At 39.7% G+C, this 16,047-nt stretch overlaps 1 protein-coding gene across 4 annotated transcripts in view; it reads right to left on the reverse strand.

The window, feature by feature from the left end:
- The window catches only part of CCNY (cyclin Y), a 126,052-nt gene that overhangs the window by 37,978 nt on the left and 72,027 nt on the right, over window positions 1-16,047 (reverse strand). For 3 of the 4 annotated variants that reach the window (XM_080580888.1, XM_080580890.1, XM_080580889.1), the window contains exons 2-3: window positions 11,280-11,354; window positions 5,446-5,480 (exon numbers count right to left, since the gene is read on the reverse strand). In XM_080580888.1, the coding sequence (XP_080437014.1) occupies window positions 5,446-5,480; window positions 11,280-11,354 (110 nt within the window). The remainder of the gene's footprint in view (window positions 1-5,445; window positions 5,481-11,279; window positions 11,355-16,047) is intronic. The other variant, XM_080580891.1, reaches the window with a different exon arrangement.

The raw sequence follows: 16,047 nt of genomic DNA on the forward strand, positions 1-16,047 counted from the left end.
CTGTACTTGCAGGTTTCTTGAGCTCTCAAAGCTTGTCCTTCCTCACGTCAACTACAGAAAACTGTGTTAGGGTACCACCGAGCTCCAAGAGGGCTCATCAACCATTGGCAAACCCTTCTGTAGCACACACAGACCCCACTAAACCACTGATAAAGCACCTTGCTTTACAAACCTGAAGAGATTAAATACTTCTTGGAACACTAAAAGCAGCTCGAAGGCTTGTATTTACGTAGCATGTAATTGCCAGTGTTGTGCAATTTGACCAGAGAGACTTTACCAGGCTCCCAGCACAGCAACTATTACACAGTAATCTTGCAAAAGAGTTCTCCCATCTACTTTTATTCCACCTTAAAAGTTATCTTTGCTTCTATCCCTACAAAAGTTTGTCACTTCATATAACGTTGCACCGAGGCTGATAGGAGAGGTTAAAAAGTCTTCACTTTAGAGGACAGGAAAAGAAGGAAGGGGATGAAAAATGTTAGGAAAGGCATATAAGTTCAGCTAAGGCATCAAAGAGAACCTGTTGATTCTGACTTCTACTAGGAAGCCTGAAAATGCATCTTAAACAGCGTTTGTTAGGAATGGCATTGGTATAGGGAACCTGCCAGATGGGCCAGATGGACTATAAAGGCCACTCCAGACCTGTATTTTTTGTGATCTTGCAGTGGAGAGGAGCAAAAACCAGATTAAGCAATCTCTAGGAGAGCTACAAGAGCACCCGAGAAGCCTTTAATCTATCTTCTAGTTTATCTTGTTCTTCTCTTTGAGTAAGGAATGTTAATTAAAATACCTTAAAGAATTTGGACAGCAATTATAAACTCTTACAATAGGCAGCCTGAGGCAGTCCACCTAACAAAAACATCTCATGTTTTATATTTTGCTTTGCATTTTTCATGGATTCAAGTAGTTTTCATGCTATGTTCCCCCACTTCAGCATGTACCATATTTACTCTCATAATCACTAGCTGAAAGTATTTGATTACCAGTCATATGCCTAGCAGTTTCGCAATAGGGAAGCAGAACAGCCTCTTTATCCACTCTGACAGGAAAATTTGGGGGCTACACAGGAGCAAATACCGTATGTCACTTCAAGCATGCTAAAACGCTCACAGAAATTTCTTGTGCCACACAACACACACAAAAGGGCCCCTCCGTTCCCTGCAAGTCCCCATCAGCAGGGCTGCCAGTGGGAAGAAGCCTCCCCTGATGTGAATCACAAGAGGATCGCTTACAGGGACTGGGTTTCTGGCATTCACGATGCGCAGAAACTTCTCCCCAGGCTGCTGAAAAAAGCTTTGGTCTACATACAGATGTTCATTTCTCTTCTTGGAATGATAAGATGGTATTCGTCTGCTGGAATCTGACTGCCCAGTTCCCAGGTCTGCAGATAGTGGAAGCCACTTCCAGATCCCTAAACAAAATGATGCTGAAAGGAAGCTGTTGTACAAGGCTGAAGAAGAGTCTTCAGAATCCAAAAAAACAGCGCTCAAGAGAAATATTTCCCTTTTCCCAGAAATAGTCTAATCTGCAAAAAATATCCCTTATTTTTACTGGATATTACTGTTCACAAGCATGGAATAGGCTTTAAAAGCCTCTATTGTCAAGGAGAAGAAAATTCTTTGGGAAAAAAAGATTTTCATCCTGTCTGAAGGGGAAAATTTATAGCAGAAACTTGACAAAGAACAACGTTCCCTTCCCCTGCCCTGCTCCTTTCTCCTGGAGGAAAAAATAATGATAATAATGATAATAACAAAAATCCATCCAGAACAAAAAACTAGCTACTTCAGGTAATAATAAGAATCCACTCTTTCTCCACCCTCCCCCTGAAAACATAGAACATATCTTCCTGTTTGCTCTCCCGGTACAGGCAGAGGCACTGATGCAATCTCTCGTCACTGAAGAAGGAAATGTCTCTATCTCAGTCTGCATCTTTATCCCCCTCAGCAGCTTGACTAAGCAGATTAAAAGAAAAGACAAGCGCACACTGAAGAAGCATTCAAGGCATAACAAAAAACAACTGCCAGCTCAGTGAGAAAGGAAAGCAATCGGCTGCAACTGCTCAGAAATTAAAATAGGCAGGAAGAAAGCGAGCACACCAGATACCCTGTAGGTAGGCAGGCGACTCCCTCGCTTAGCCACACACTTCCAGCCCCCTACGAAGACGAGCGCTGCAGCTGTGCAAAGGTTTCAACGCCACCCTAAGGCTGTCACCTCCCTGGGTTCTGTGGGAAGAGCGAGAGCTGACGGCTTCTCCACGGCACCCTGTCATCCCCGCTTTCACCCCTTGCCCCTCGCCTTCCCCACCCAGAAAAGAACGGCCGCCGGCTTCTTCCATCACACCTACTGACAAGGTGAGTCTGAAGCTTGGCAACTGCCGGCCCCTGACAAAGCACAATAAATCAAAGCAGGAGCCCCCTGTTTGGATTTGGGGATAAAAGGAAACCATCCAGCCAATGAAAATATTCTACAGACAAAAGCGAGCAAGAAAGGAAAAGAACAATGGCTTGAGATCATACCGAGAAAGTGAATTTTTAAATGAAAACCATAACAGGAAAATAAGAGCAAAATAAACTATTTGATAGACATTCCTCTAAGCTTCCAGAAAATTATTCCAGAAACTGCCACAAATTGTTACATATGATCAGAGAGTCAACTTTAATTTATTTCCCATTTTTCCTGGGTAACAAATTAAAACTGTATTTGTGTAAGTTACTATTCTCATCTGTTATTACACAGGCCTAGACAAGCAGTTAAAAAAAAGAAAAAGCACAACATTTCTTCATACTCCTCTTGCTAACCACATTGATTAGCTGGGAGATGTTCAACTCTTCCTGCAAAATAAGTAATATTTCACAAAAAGATAAAAAAAATAGAAGTGTTATAAAAACATTCCTGATCATTTGATACAAAAGGAGAATAAGTACATGCAGACTTACAAAAGAAAAAAAAAAAAGATGACGTTATGGAAAAACACAAAAGTGAAGAGTGCTGTATGATGGTGAGGAGTTCTCGTAAAAGAAAGAGAAAACAACACTCCAAAATTTATGTCTCTGGCTTGATTCCTTCAGAGCAGATGTGGGGACTGAGCACCAACAAGGAAAGAGATGAGTATCAATAGCTCCTGTTAGAAATGCACCTAGCACACAATGAAAAATGGTGAAAAAGAAATGATCAACCAAGAGAGCATACTGTAAATTCACTTACCACATAAATACTAGCCAAGATTTATCACATACAACTGTTAAATCTAACTATTTCCTTGCATTTCTTCAAACAAGGCAGTCTAGGGAAATTACAACAGCTCCCTGCAGTCTACAAACCACTTGAGGCTAAGACCTCATGTAGGGAATGCCACAGCAACCACTTCAAAAATGATCACCAGCTTCTGCATCAACTGTAGCAGACCCAGTTCTTAGGAGGTGCTGAATGAACACTCACAGGTGTGCTCAAGTCAACCATATCTCAGAACATCTCACTAACTTGTATATCACGGGCCACAGTTGAAAATATTGAGATTATCTTTGAATATTGGCTAAAAACTTAATTAACTTGTAAGGACACATACATCAAACTATAGTAAGGACCTGAGCATCATAAGGTTGTTTTTATTTTTTATTTTTTTATTTTTATTTTTTAAGATTTGTAATTCAAAAGAGATACTTTGTAAGTACAAAGAAATCAGATTTTAGTTGTAAACCAGACTGAGGAAAGTTTACATCTCTGCATCCTTAGCTAACACTCTAAATGACACTTGAAAAAAGGAAAATAGGAAAGGGTATATTGCTTAGGGTATCAACTGCACAAGCTGCTACATCCAGCCCCAAGAGCACAACTCCTCAGTGATATGATCATCCTTCTCCTTTCTGCAACAAGTCCAGTGCTGCCTAAAAATGTTTTCTACCAGGGTTTGCAGTAATGTGCTTACAGGAGAATTTGTAACAGCCATTTCTGTTCGATCTGCCATAGGAATCCATTCCCAGTCTGCCTGATGCAGAACACATCTTTCACGTGGCATGAAAAGATTCTGGGACACGTGAGAATTTCACCCATGCGGCGAGGTGGCCTGACACAGAAACTCTGTTGATACCTTGATTTGCAGTGCCTGTGTATTCCTATTTTTGCTCTGAACTCTCCAAGCTCACATTATTAATTTTACAGGGACCCAGCATATTAACTTTACAATTTTATAACAATACAACGGCAATGCAAACTACCCTCACACGCACTGCAAACAATCAGACTGTTTTACAGAGGAATAGAGGCTGGGAAGCACAGAGAACATCTGCTGACCTGGTGCAGCCAGCCCTACCAATTGAATAAACGTCGTGGTATTCCGTGACTTTCTCAAAATCTTAACTCTTGGGAAACTGTGAAAATCTCAGCTTGCTTTTGAAGTGTCAGAAACCAGTTCTGCTAAGAACTGAAGCAGTCCTGCTTTTTCACTCTACTCAGCTGCTCGTTCCTGCCTCTGTGCCACCCTCCCTTTGTGCAGGTGCAAGCATTGAAGTAAATCACATTTAGGAACAAAATCCATTTTCACTTTTAGCTGTGCTGAATCTACCTGCACGCATGCCCTAATCCAGTTTAGTCATAGCTACACAGACATTAGCACCAGCACAAAGGGAGGGAGAGTAGAGGCTATAAACCAAATCTGCTGCTTTCAGCAGCTTTACCAGCTTAAAAATGATTCATGAAATGGACTGCATTTCCAGATAGAGAGAAGTTTGAGAACTCTTCCCCATTTCACCCTAAAGGCAAACACCATTTGAGAAACAATCAGCTCTCTCCCTCCCCAATTTTACTGGGGCATGAGTCCAGAACAAGGCTTAACTTTTGGAGACCCACGCTGGTTCCAGGTGCTTTGGTAGTACAAGCAGTGGCAAAGAGCCTGATCCTGCACCCAAAGCAGGCTACAGGAGACTTGCTCTCAGCTTCCCTGGGAATTCAATTCTAACAGAAGAGGACTGAACTGAGAAATGCCCAGGGTACAGAAGTGTATCAAAACCCCATCCTCGTACTCAGCACGCACCACATGACAAATACACATTTACATTGCATCAACTCTGGTCAGGCATTTCAAGACTTCTGTGTAAATAGGAAATGCTACAGACTTTCTGCCAACAGCAAACGTACATACAAATGCAATTTAAAGTTTTGATTGTTTTTTGGTAGTAATTTTCATAGCCATACTGATGTTTGCTGCTCTTCATCCCAAGTAGCAGTTAACCTACGGACACTGGCTGTAAGAATGACACTGTCCTCAAACCAACAGACCCATTCTGCTAGCTCAGTAGGTGACACCTATACTTCTGGATCCTGATGCAGAACAGACATTTGAAGCACCAGCGCCCTCTCACCAATACGGAAATAACGTGTGAAAACTCTTATTTACTGTATAATATAGACAACAAGGAGAAAGCTGCATAGCGAGGCATTTTCACTTACGTGGTTTATATAGAGACTCTTGCGTTTTTCTCTCACTGCAAAAAACACAAAATATGATAGAAATATTACATGACTATTTTTCCTGATTAAGCTTCTTATAAACCATTCATAATATAAAGAACAGGAGGCTATCTACGTGTAACATTGTTATTGCTTTTGCACTAACCAAGTACACACACATCAAATTGAGAAAAACATGTATCTGTATGTTCAAAGGCATTTACGCTCACTAGTGTGGTGATGGATTAAAATTCTCATCCTTTTGGGTACCTCACTAGGCGTTGGTCCGCGTGGGGAAGTTAATATGCAGTAAGCTACAGTCCAGGTTAGCAACAGATCCTTCACCACCCTTCACCAGAGATCTGTGTGGGCATCACCGGTGCCTTTGTGCGAGGCACCTTGCTGCAAAGCAGCCTACACTACCTTGCAGCCATGAAAGCACCTAAACAGCTACACCATGAAGTTAGCGAATTCTCATTGTAGCTTACTGTGCACTAACTCCCACTGAAGAGCCTTGAAACCAGATGCAGTACACCACTGGCTTCTATAAGGGTAAGGTGCAAGCCTGAAACTATTACTTATGTCGATATAACAATGGAAGCGTATTACATTGGTGGGTAAGAACTAGTCACCACAAGCAAGGGTTGCAAGTCAAAGCCACAGTTATTAGCCAAAATATTCACAAAGTAAACAGCAGCAACAAGGGAGACAGATGTATAGAGTCTTAATTGTCAGGCAAATACTTATCACAGCTGATTAAATATACTCTACTTAATTTTTTTTAAGCACTTTCCCAATTAGCTCACCCCATAGAGAACCCATAGAGCTCTGTTCCAGTGAAAATACCACAGCATTTAGGATACAAGTCTGGAGGCAACTAATACGTAAATCAAACTGCAGGATTAAAGTAATAATGGTTTCATGCTGTAGATGATTAAATGCACTTGGGTGCACTATGAGTTGAAAGCTATGCAACCCAATGCACTTAGCAAAATAAGAGCAATGTCGCAACGACAGGCTAGCCTGTCCATTCCCTGTTGGATGAGAAGCCATTATTCGTGATTTTTTAGAAGCAAGCAATCTCACATAAACAAGGTTTTATGTGTGGATACTGTGAAATAATTGTGTTTAATGCAGACATAAAATGAAAAGAAAATAAGAAAAAACTTGAAAAAATCCTTACATAATTTTCCTCCCAGGGAGCAGAAAGGAGAATCACACATGACAAGATGTTAGCCATGTCACTTAGTACATGCTCAGATCCACAATTACGGACATTGTATAAGAAACAGAATTAAACAGGAGGAGCACGAAAATTCAGATTGTCTAGCAAATAGTTAAACTGCTTGAAATCCTGCTAAAACACTGCACTACACTTAAGTTCCATACACTGCATTTATAACCAGCAAGGGACATAAGTAACCTCCAGGGAAACAGCAAAATGATGATAGGTACTCACTTCTAAGAATAGAGCAAGTGTTTGTCTAGTATTGCATATTGCAATATACAGGCAGTAAACATCTCTGATAAACTGCATGTAGACCTCATAGAGTACATAGGTGAAAATTAACAGCTATTAGATACTTAACTGTGTTCAAAATTTCACAGTTAACAGACAACAATCACAATTTTAGCATACACAGAATTATTATGGACAAAATTCTATAAACACAGCCTGCATATGAACTCCAAATCCCAACTTTTAATCACCTTTTTTCCCCTACCTTAGTCTTTATCTTCCACATTTTTTTCTTGTACCCATTATATTATTCGATTCCCTATAAAAGTGCAATTATCTATTTACCAAAGCGAGAATATCTCTAACAGCTCATTGCCATTGCTATTTCCTGTCTCCAGAAGAATGTATCACTGTATTTATACAGACCCCTCACTTCTCCCTGTTCAAACACTGCTTGTGCTGCACATTCTTCCGAGCACCACCTTGACCTTCTTTCCCTTATTCTTCCCATATAACAGAAATTCAGTTAGCCTGGATTGTTCAGTGAGGGACTACAAGAAGGCAGCTGTGCTTTCGTGCTTCTGGACCATTCTGCCATGGCGTAGGGCTCAACTCTTTCCAGAACATACGCTGATGGGAAATAGGGCAGAGCAGAAACCCATTTTGTCACAACTGCTCTCTTTTGTGATCACAACCCTCCCTTTAGAAAAAGGACAGACAACTGTTGCAAAAAGGCAGGAAGACACTTCTGCCAGGCTTGCACTAGAATTGTTGTTGTAAACAGGTAATTCTCTGTTACTTGGCTTTGGTGCATTTAGAGATGCTTTCTAATGCTCACGTGGTCTTCAGCAGACCAGACTGTGGCTTTATAATTAACCATAATTTCGTAGCATAAACTCCTAACTACAACTCCAGGCTTTTGACTTTCAGTGATGGGTTTTGGAAGTAATGATGCTGAACAGATTTAGAGTCACAGTTTAAACAATTTCATGAAAAAAGCTTGTATTTTCTTTCTAATATTTTAAAACTTGAAAGTCGGAATGAAATTCTTCAAGTGGAGACTGAGATACTGCCAAATTTTCTTATTTTCCTTCATTTCTCATTTCTGCAGGCATTTTCTTTTGTTATTATTGAAATTTTGCTATCATAGGAAAACATATCCTGAAATAAAAGGGAGTGAGGAAACACACACACACACACACATACATATATATATATGTGTGAGGATGCATGAATGCATTTTTCATTGAGATGTAGTAGAAGTCTCATTTGTGCAATTTCTATAGACAACCTCAATGCTACCCACACCAGAACAGAAGACTAAATCCTCCAGGATAACATCAATGAAGATGTCTCTCATTTTGTTTGCAGATCATTTTATTTTGTCTTGTCTGAGAAACAGGAGACTCATCCTGCTTAACAATAAAAACAAAATGCAGCCTAGTTCACTCCTATCCACTGTATAAATATAATTTCAGAATGTTATTTGTCTAAAGCCAATTGTTACACTGATATTGCAAAATTTAGCCAATAAATTCAATGTGTAAGGCCTAATATAAGTTAGGAAAACAGGACAGCCGTAACCCACATATAGGAAAGACCATTACCAGCACCCTGAAAGAGCAAACACTGTCCTCTTGCTATTACAAGGAAAGGAAGTGACATTATTGGAATGCTAAGGTTTGGAAACCCTGGCTTAACCACAACCATGGACTGAACAGTGCATGGCTTTTCAGTCACCTAGCTCATCTTGTTTACAGGCCAAATTCACCAAACAAACAAGAACTTGCATAAAGTACTCACACAAGTTAAAGAAATAAAAGGTGATTCTCTACTATCTCCCTAAACAGGGAGAATCACTCATGTAAGATTTAGCACCTAGTAAATTCCTACAAAGAGCTGGAAGCATTTTAAAAGCTATTCTAGTTAGGTATCAAATTAATATTTATTGTGTCTTCAACTCCTCTTCAGAGTCACTGAACTCTCAGGTAATTAAGGGTGCAGGCAGAGTACTGACTGTGAGGGACAGGACAGGTCCAGGCCCTTAGCACGGCATCTAAGCTGCACAGAACAATGGGAAATTCAGACCATGTAACATCCAGAGATGCCACGTCCCGTTTCACTGTATTTGGGGTAGTGAACTTATTGCTCTTCACTCACATATTGCTCACAAGCAGCTCAGAGTGCAGCTCCTGTACTAGGGCAGTACAACAAGCTTACCAGTGAGGCTGTAAGCATACAAGGTTACTAGAAAGCCGAATGTGGGTTACCAGAAAGCCAGATGTGAAGCTGCCTGACGGAAACCTTGCCACATTACTCTTGCCTGTAGTTGTGGACTGGCCCTTTCCCACTATAGAAATATGTAATGGACACTCAAGAGCCACAGCTGGATCCTGGATGAAACCCCGAGTCTTGATATTCCTCAGCTCTCCGATATGTATCTTAAACATCTGCAGTTGTTGTCTATAAATATATTTTCATTTACTGTTTACTGTCAGGACAGCCCAACACTATTTATGTAATGGAGAGAAGTAGTTACATGTCCAGGTTAGGTGTTTCCAGCATTGCCAGGTCAGCTCTCCCACACTAACTTCAGGCACCTTGGGGATCCCCTAGGCTCTACAGCAGGCTGTCAAAATACAAACCTACACACTCTGGGGTGTTAGGCAACATCTATGAACAGTATGGTAACTCCTATCAGCTCACTTATTTCCATGACAGGCCCAGAGTACAGCCAAGCAAAATGCCAAAATGCTTATGATAGTGAGTTGTCCCACCAGAATGGGATGATTTTTGGCAATACATCAGTAGTTAACTGTTTGCAGAATATTTATTTTGTACAAGCCTTTGCATTTTTATCACCTTGATCAAGGATAGTTGAACAGATCTTATACCCTTGTTGAAAAAGTTTCTGCATTTTTTCAATAAATTCATTATTCTCACTCAAAACCACGTAAGATATTCATATTACTTAAGATAGAACAAGGTTTCATAGGCCAACCCTAGCACGGGTGTAAACTGTCATATTAAAAAATTCTTACAGCTAACTCCATCTTGCAGTAAATTAAACGCTATTACTACAAGTCAGAATAATCACCAGGTACGGTCATAATTTAAGTTGGTGGACCTGGAATTGTTTTTTCATTTTTCTTTTCCAACAAACTGCAATGAGAAACATGTAGCATCCATATGGGATTATACAATCTCAAAACACTATAAAATAGACATCGATCTTGACAACACGGTATACTATGGAAATATCATCATACTCATTTCACAGACTACCAAAGCAGACCAAGATGGTAAATCACATCCAAAACTACATAATAAGGCATTGACAGAACTAGGGCTGAATTCAGGACAATCTGAAGGGCAAAAGATGTACTCACATAATCAACTCTTCAATCAGGGCCTAAATGTATCCTCTTTGTACTAGTCAAGCTCAAAAAATTAGCAAGAAATATACAGTATCTGAAAACTACATTTTCTTTTTAAAGTGATGTCCTTGACACTGCAATTTACTATGTAAATCAGAAATGGCATTTATAGGCAACAGAAAGAAGGACAAAGAATTCATACAGTCAGAATTACAATGTAGAAATTGCTTTGAAAGTCTTGGTAGAAAATAATGTGTTTTGCATCAATTATTCTCATCTACTTCTAAAACAACATGTCATACATGTCCAACAGGGAATGAAAGAGCCCGAGTAAATGGCTTCTATTCTACTAAGTCTATCAAGAGGCCTGCTTAACAGATGTAAATTCCAGAGAGATTATTTTGTCTATGAATAAAAAATAATAAAAAAAATACTCCAGACAAATATATGATTACATCAAATCCATAATGAGAGAAAAAGACAGAACGTTTGGGTGGGAAGAGGGTTGTTTTGTTATTAAAATTTAGTACTGAACTCATTTACAGTATCAGCTATATCAGAGGAAACTTTGGACTGTCTTCTAAGCTAATGTAAACTGTCATTTTTCAGGAAAATACTTCTAAATCTTATTTCCAAGAAGCTTGGCCTGTTTGTTGTTCAGCATGTTAGAAGAAAAGAAAACAAAAACAGAAAAAACAAACAGTTGCACAGATACTTTTTTAAAATATATTAAGCCTTACCTATATTTGTAGTTTTGATACAATGACTATCAGGATCTTATAATTTCAGCATGACAGGACTCAAATCTGTATCTTCTACTGCTGAGTATGACAAAATAATTAACTAAAGGTTTGGCTTCTTTCAACTCTAATCTGATGCCTATAAAAGCCTCTTTTTGGGGGAGGGAAATTATATATTAAGTAGCTATCACATGCATTCTGACAAAGACTTCATAGATAACTGCAGTAGTGAATACTGTAATAAATTCAGTAACCTACCATCTGTTTGAGATTTACTGAGAAATATCGTACTGGCCCGTGGATGATCTGATGGGTTGAATTCCATGTTCAAATCTGGAAAGAAACAAATAAAAAAATAGCACATTAAAACATTTATGATTATCCAGCAGTATGCTCAGGTTTTCTTATTTTTAAGAAGACCAATTTTACATTATTGTAAAACAACATTAATCTTGAAGTCCTTTTTTTTTTTTATTACCCTTCACACAAGTAGCTCTTTTTGGTATGCAAATGCTTTGCATTAACACAGCTTTGGGATTAGACTTGGGTTCTAAGGGCTGCTTTGCTTTTGGATGAAAACAGATAAAGCAACTTGCGAAGCCTGTACACAAGAAGTTGGGAATTATCCATTTTCCATTAGTTTCTTCTTCCATATCCTGAAGCCACTGCTAAGCGCAGGAATACAGCTTGTTATATGTAATTACAGAAGCATGAAGTATTATAAAACAAATATGCAGCCCTCTGTAGATAGATGGGTTTCCATGATTAGATGTGATTACATTAGTAGATATTGAAGCTAAATGTAAACGAGTTAAGTCTAGCCCAGACTGTTTTAAATGGTCAAGATTACTAAAGCTTAGAACTTTTGTGACACTTCACAGGTGAACATACTTCTTGCTGTAACTTCTAAAAAAAGTCCTCAAAACAGATTGAAGATACGAATCTATCACAGCATATATGAACTTTGAGAAATGTTATTTTCCCTAGTAAGATTGAAATGCCTTGAATTTACTTGTTCCAAAACTCCACTCTGATACCAATTCTTCAAAACCCTCGAATGCTTGCATCCACTTGAAAGCATGGTGCTAAAAAACAGCACACAGCTTTTTATCTTTTTTCTTGCTCTCCCAGTGTAACTGCTTCAACCTTAGTTCTTTTACATTCCCTTGATCTCCAGATACACCTTCTCTCGCATTTGATACAGGCCATTTATGCAAAACTACCTATGGGCATTGATAAGTTTATCTTTGGTGATTCACCCAGGCTTTCTACATTTCTGTCTCCCCTCCATCTCTGTGAAAACTCACAAAAACTGAGAACCAAGCACAGCCTTTATGCTCTCCTGGTTTCCTTTCCATCTCCCTGTATTCTGCAGCCCATGTGATCATAGTCATATCCCAAGTTGGAAGGGACCCACGAGGATCATCGAGTCCAACTCCTGGGTCCCCAAAGGACCACCCCAAAACCAGACCCTATGTCTGAGAGAATTGTCCAAATGCTCCTTGAACTCCGGCAGCTCGGTGCCATGACCACTGCGCTGGGGAGCCTGTCCCAGTGCCCAACCACCTCTCGGTGCAGAGCCTTTCCCTAGCACCCAGCCTGACCCTCCCCTGTCCCAGCTCCATGCCGTCCCCTCGGGTCCTGTCGCTGTCCCCAGAGAGCAGAGCTCAGCGCCTGCCCCTCCGCTCCCCTCGTGAGGGAGCTGCAGGCCGCCATGAGGCCTCCCCTCAGCCTGCTCTGCTCTGGGCTGAGCAAACCCAGGGCCCTCAGCCACTCCTCATACGCCTTCCCCTCCAGACCCTTCACCATCTTGGTAGCCCTGATGAGCAGCCTGACATGCTGCTGGTATTTGGAGATCACTTTTGGAGTAAATACTGGCCTTCCTGCTTACTAGGAAGAACCTAGAAATCCAAACAAACAACTCTTCAGTTAGAAAGGGGGCTTATTATTATTATCAAAGCCACAAAGGAGAGGGGGAAAAGAGATTTCCAGGGAAAGTCATTTTGATTCTCTGAGAAACCACACTTCACAGCCAAGCTTGGAGAAGATTTTAAGTAGGCCATTCTACTAGAAGTTCTGAATTGGAAGGACTGGGAATTGGAAAGAGCATTCTCTTGTTACTTGCTGCAGCTTATCTAGACATGGAGATGAAGAAGAAAAATTACCCAGCGTGACAGATAGCGCTGGTGAAGATTGTTTTTCATTTCAGGATAGTTTTTCCATTAAGCTCAATTCAAGATGCAAATCGTTAAGCAAAGAGTAATCAGTATTTTAAAACAGCAAAATATATTGCTTTTTATCATCCTATTAATCTTTCATCAAACAGCACAATACATTACCATTAAAAAGTGCATTTTTTTAAATGATTACAGACAGTTTTTCTATGAAATCTTTTAAAGTACAGCAAGGCAAATTCAGTCAACAAAACAGGACTGGTAAAAATACAGCTGAACTCAACTGTCAAAACACTGCCCCCAAAGAGGCGAACATTCCTCTCCTTCATGCCTAGAAAATTGTCTGCTTGGGGAGTAATAACAGCCTGGTACGGGTTTACAGTCTGCTTGCAGGGCTGAAAAGAAAGAAAACCAATTGCCACATCTTGCAGTCAAGTTGCAACTATTTGAGATTCCTGTGTTATAAAAGACTATTATGCAGAAGCAGTGAAACAATGGAGGACTTAAAATCTTTCTAAAAAAAAGCATGAACTGTTATTCTGGCAGAAGCTGAAAGAAGGCCAGCAAGATCCCACCTCAGCAGCTGCAGAGGCCAGAGCAAGGATTCGGAACCAGCCTGGGAGAGGCAGCTCGCTGCTTCCAGGCAGCACCATGGCTCCATCCCACCCCACGGGCCCCAGACCATCCATCCTGAACCCTTCAGAGTATGTGTCTTCTTTTGTCCAAGACCCTTCTTTCATGCCCTCCCCCAAAAGAGCAGCCAAACATATCTGCCTGTTTTTCCTTCAAGTGCCCTCACAAAAATTAGAGGAGAATAACCTATCTAGGGTTGGTCACCCAGTGCAAGGTGGCCAGAAGAAGACTGAAGAAGGCCAGAAGAAGTGCTGCTAAAAGAGGCTGTCTCCCTGCTCCCTTTGAGGAACGGCACAGCTCCTGGGGGCTTGAAAAGCCCTGGCTGTGTGGTGTGTGCCTGCAACTCCACCACTCCCTGCTCCTCCCAGGAAGAGCACGAGGCAAATCCGAGCACCCCACAGGCCACCAGCAGGACCGTACTTCTCCAAGCCATCACTGCTGCCATATTGGGAGATTAAAGCAGATACAGTTTCACAACATACAAGGAAGACTTCAGTCGCTAGTTGACCTTAGATGTCTTAATTTACTGTACAGCTTGAAAATAAATGCCTCTTTGAATCTGGCAACAAATTCTTACACATCTGTCATTATAAACAGTGCCATAAGAGATCAAATGCTATCAGCATGTGAAGTTACTAACGTGTCATCAAAGGACATTATCCATCCGAAAGTTATCTCCATCCTCGAGTCATACTGCTTTAGTCATCTTAGTAATGCTTTCTAGCATTTGAAAAGCATTCACGAAAAACAGCCACAATATGAATGCTTTACCCATTTTGTAATGGAATAGCTGACGATAGAGAGAGATTTAAACTCACACAAGCAATATTCAACTCTTAGAGAGGCAAGAGAGAGCCAGAATTTCAATCATCAAAATCTGTACAAAGATTTGATCCATTACTAGCAGTCTGCTCTGTGACTCATCACAGCCTTACAAAGGAAGGATTTGAAGTGAGTATTTTTTCTAGCAGTTACTCTGCATTCCAAAATGCTTTTAAGAAAAAAAAAAAAAGTCATTGTCTCTCCAAATCCAAAATCCTTCACTATAAATTTTATTTCCAGGAAATACTTGTTCATGACTAATGGACATTCTTCTTAATTACAGATTCTTTGGTTTTAGAGTTTCTGCAAGGATTTCATTTATTTTAAAAATGATGGAGCAAGTAACAATTGACACAACAATTTAGAGAGCAACCCAGTATATTAAAAGAATTTAAGATTACAATAATTATCTTCAATAATAAATACAAAGAATAGTAAATTATTAGAATTTATTCTTTTAAAATATTTAAGTGTAGATATTAGGCATTAAAGTAGTGAAACATTACTAAAGCCTTTGCCAACGATAATACTTATTTCCATAAGTTGCTTCAGTAAAGCTAATTAAATCTGGGAAGAAAAAAAAAGAGTAAAAATGCATTTTTTCCCCTTAATGGCATGTTTTTAATAGTGAAGTCACTTAAGATACAGTAACAAGTTAATTGCATGCTGGAACATACCCAAGAACTACACAATCCAGTACCATTCTTTTGTCTACACTGGGCACCTCAAGATTTTGGTATATTTTGTTCCAGTTAAAATAAATGCAAGATGGAAAACCCACAAATAAATCAACCCCTCCTGACCACCACTGAGAGTAAAATTAGCTACGCTCTACTTTCTTCCAGAACATAAACCCCTATGACAGTATCATTTGCAGTTCAGATCTCATATTCAAGATTCCTAAGAATTTATGATTCTAGAGCAAAAAAAACCCTACCTCTTATCCCTCTGTACTGGAATTAGTCAAGCCTGTAGCCACCTAACAATAATTGAGACCTTAAAATCACACCAAAAATGTTACACAGATAGGAAATATTTTCCTAGATCTCTTTGTAGTTCAAAAATCAGTTCGGATTTTTTTTTTTTCCCAGTTCTAAAGGACTAAAATATAGCTCCCATACTGGAAACACCTAAACAGTGTGATGCCCCATGAAAGTTTCAGGTTTTTTTTTTTTGACTTCTCAGGATTACAAACCAAAGGTGTGTGTCTATTTATAAATGTACACGTACACATGCATAAATCTATATCTATAATAAAGACAGATATTTATATAGACACATATATCTATAAAGATATATATAGAGAGAGAGATGTATCTCTATGTCATTGTCTTGGCTTTACATGACAAGGTTTTGGTAGCAGGGGGCCTGCAGAGGTGACCCCTGTGAGCAAAGCC

The sequence above is a fragment of the Anser brachyrhynchus genome, assembly GCF_964034855.1.
Source record: "Anser brachyrhynchus genome assembly, chromosome: 2".
Lineage (NCBI taxonomy): Eukaryota > Metazoa > Chordata > Aves > Anseriformes > Anatidae > Anser > Anser brachyrhynchus.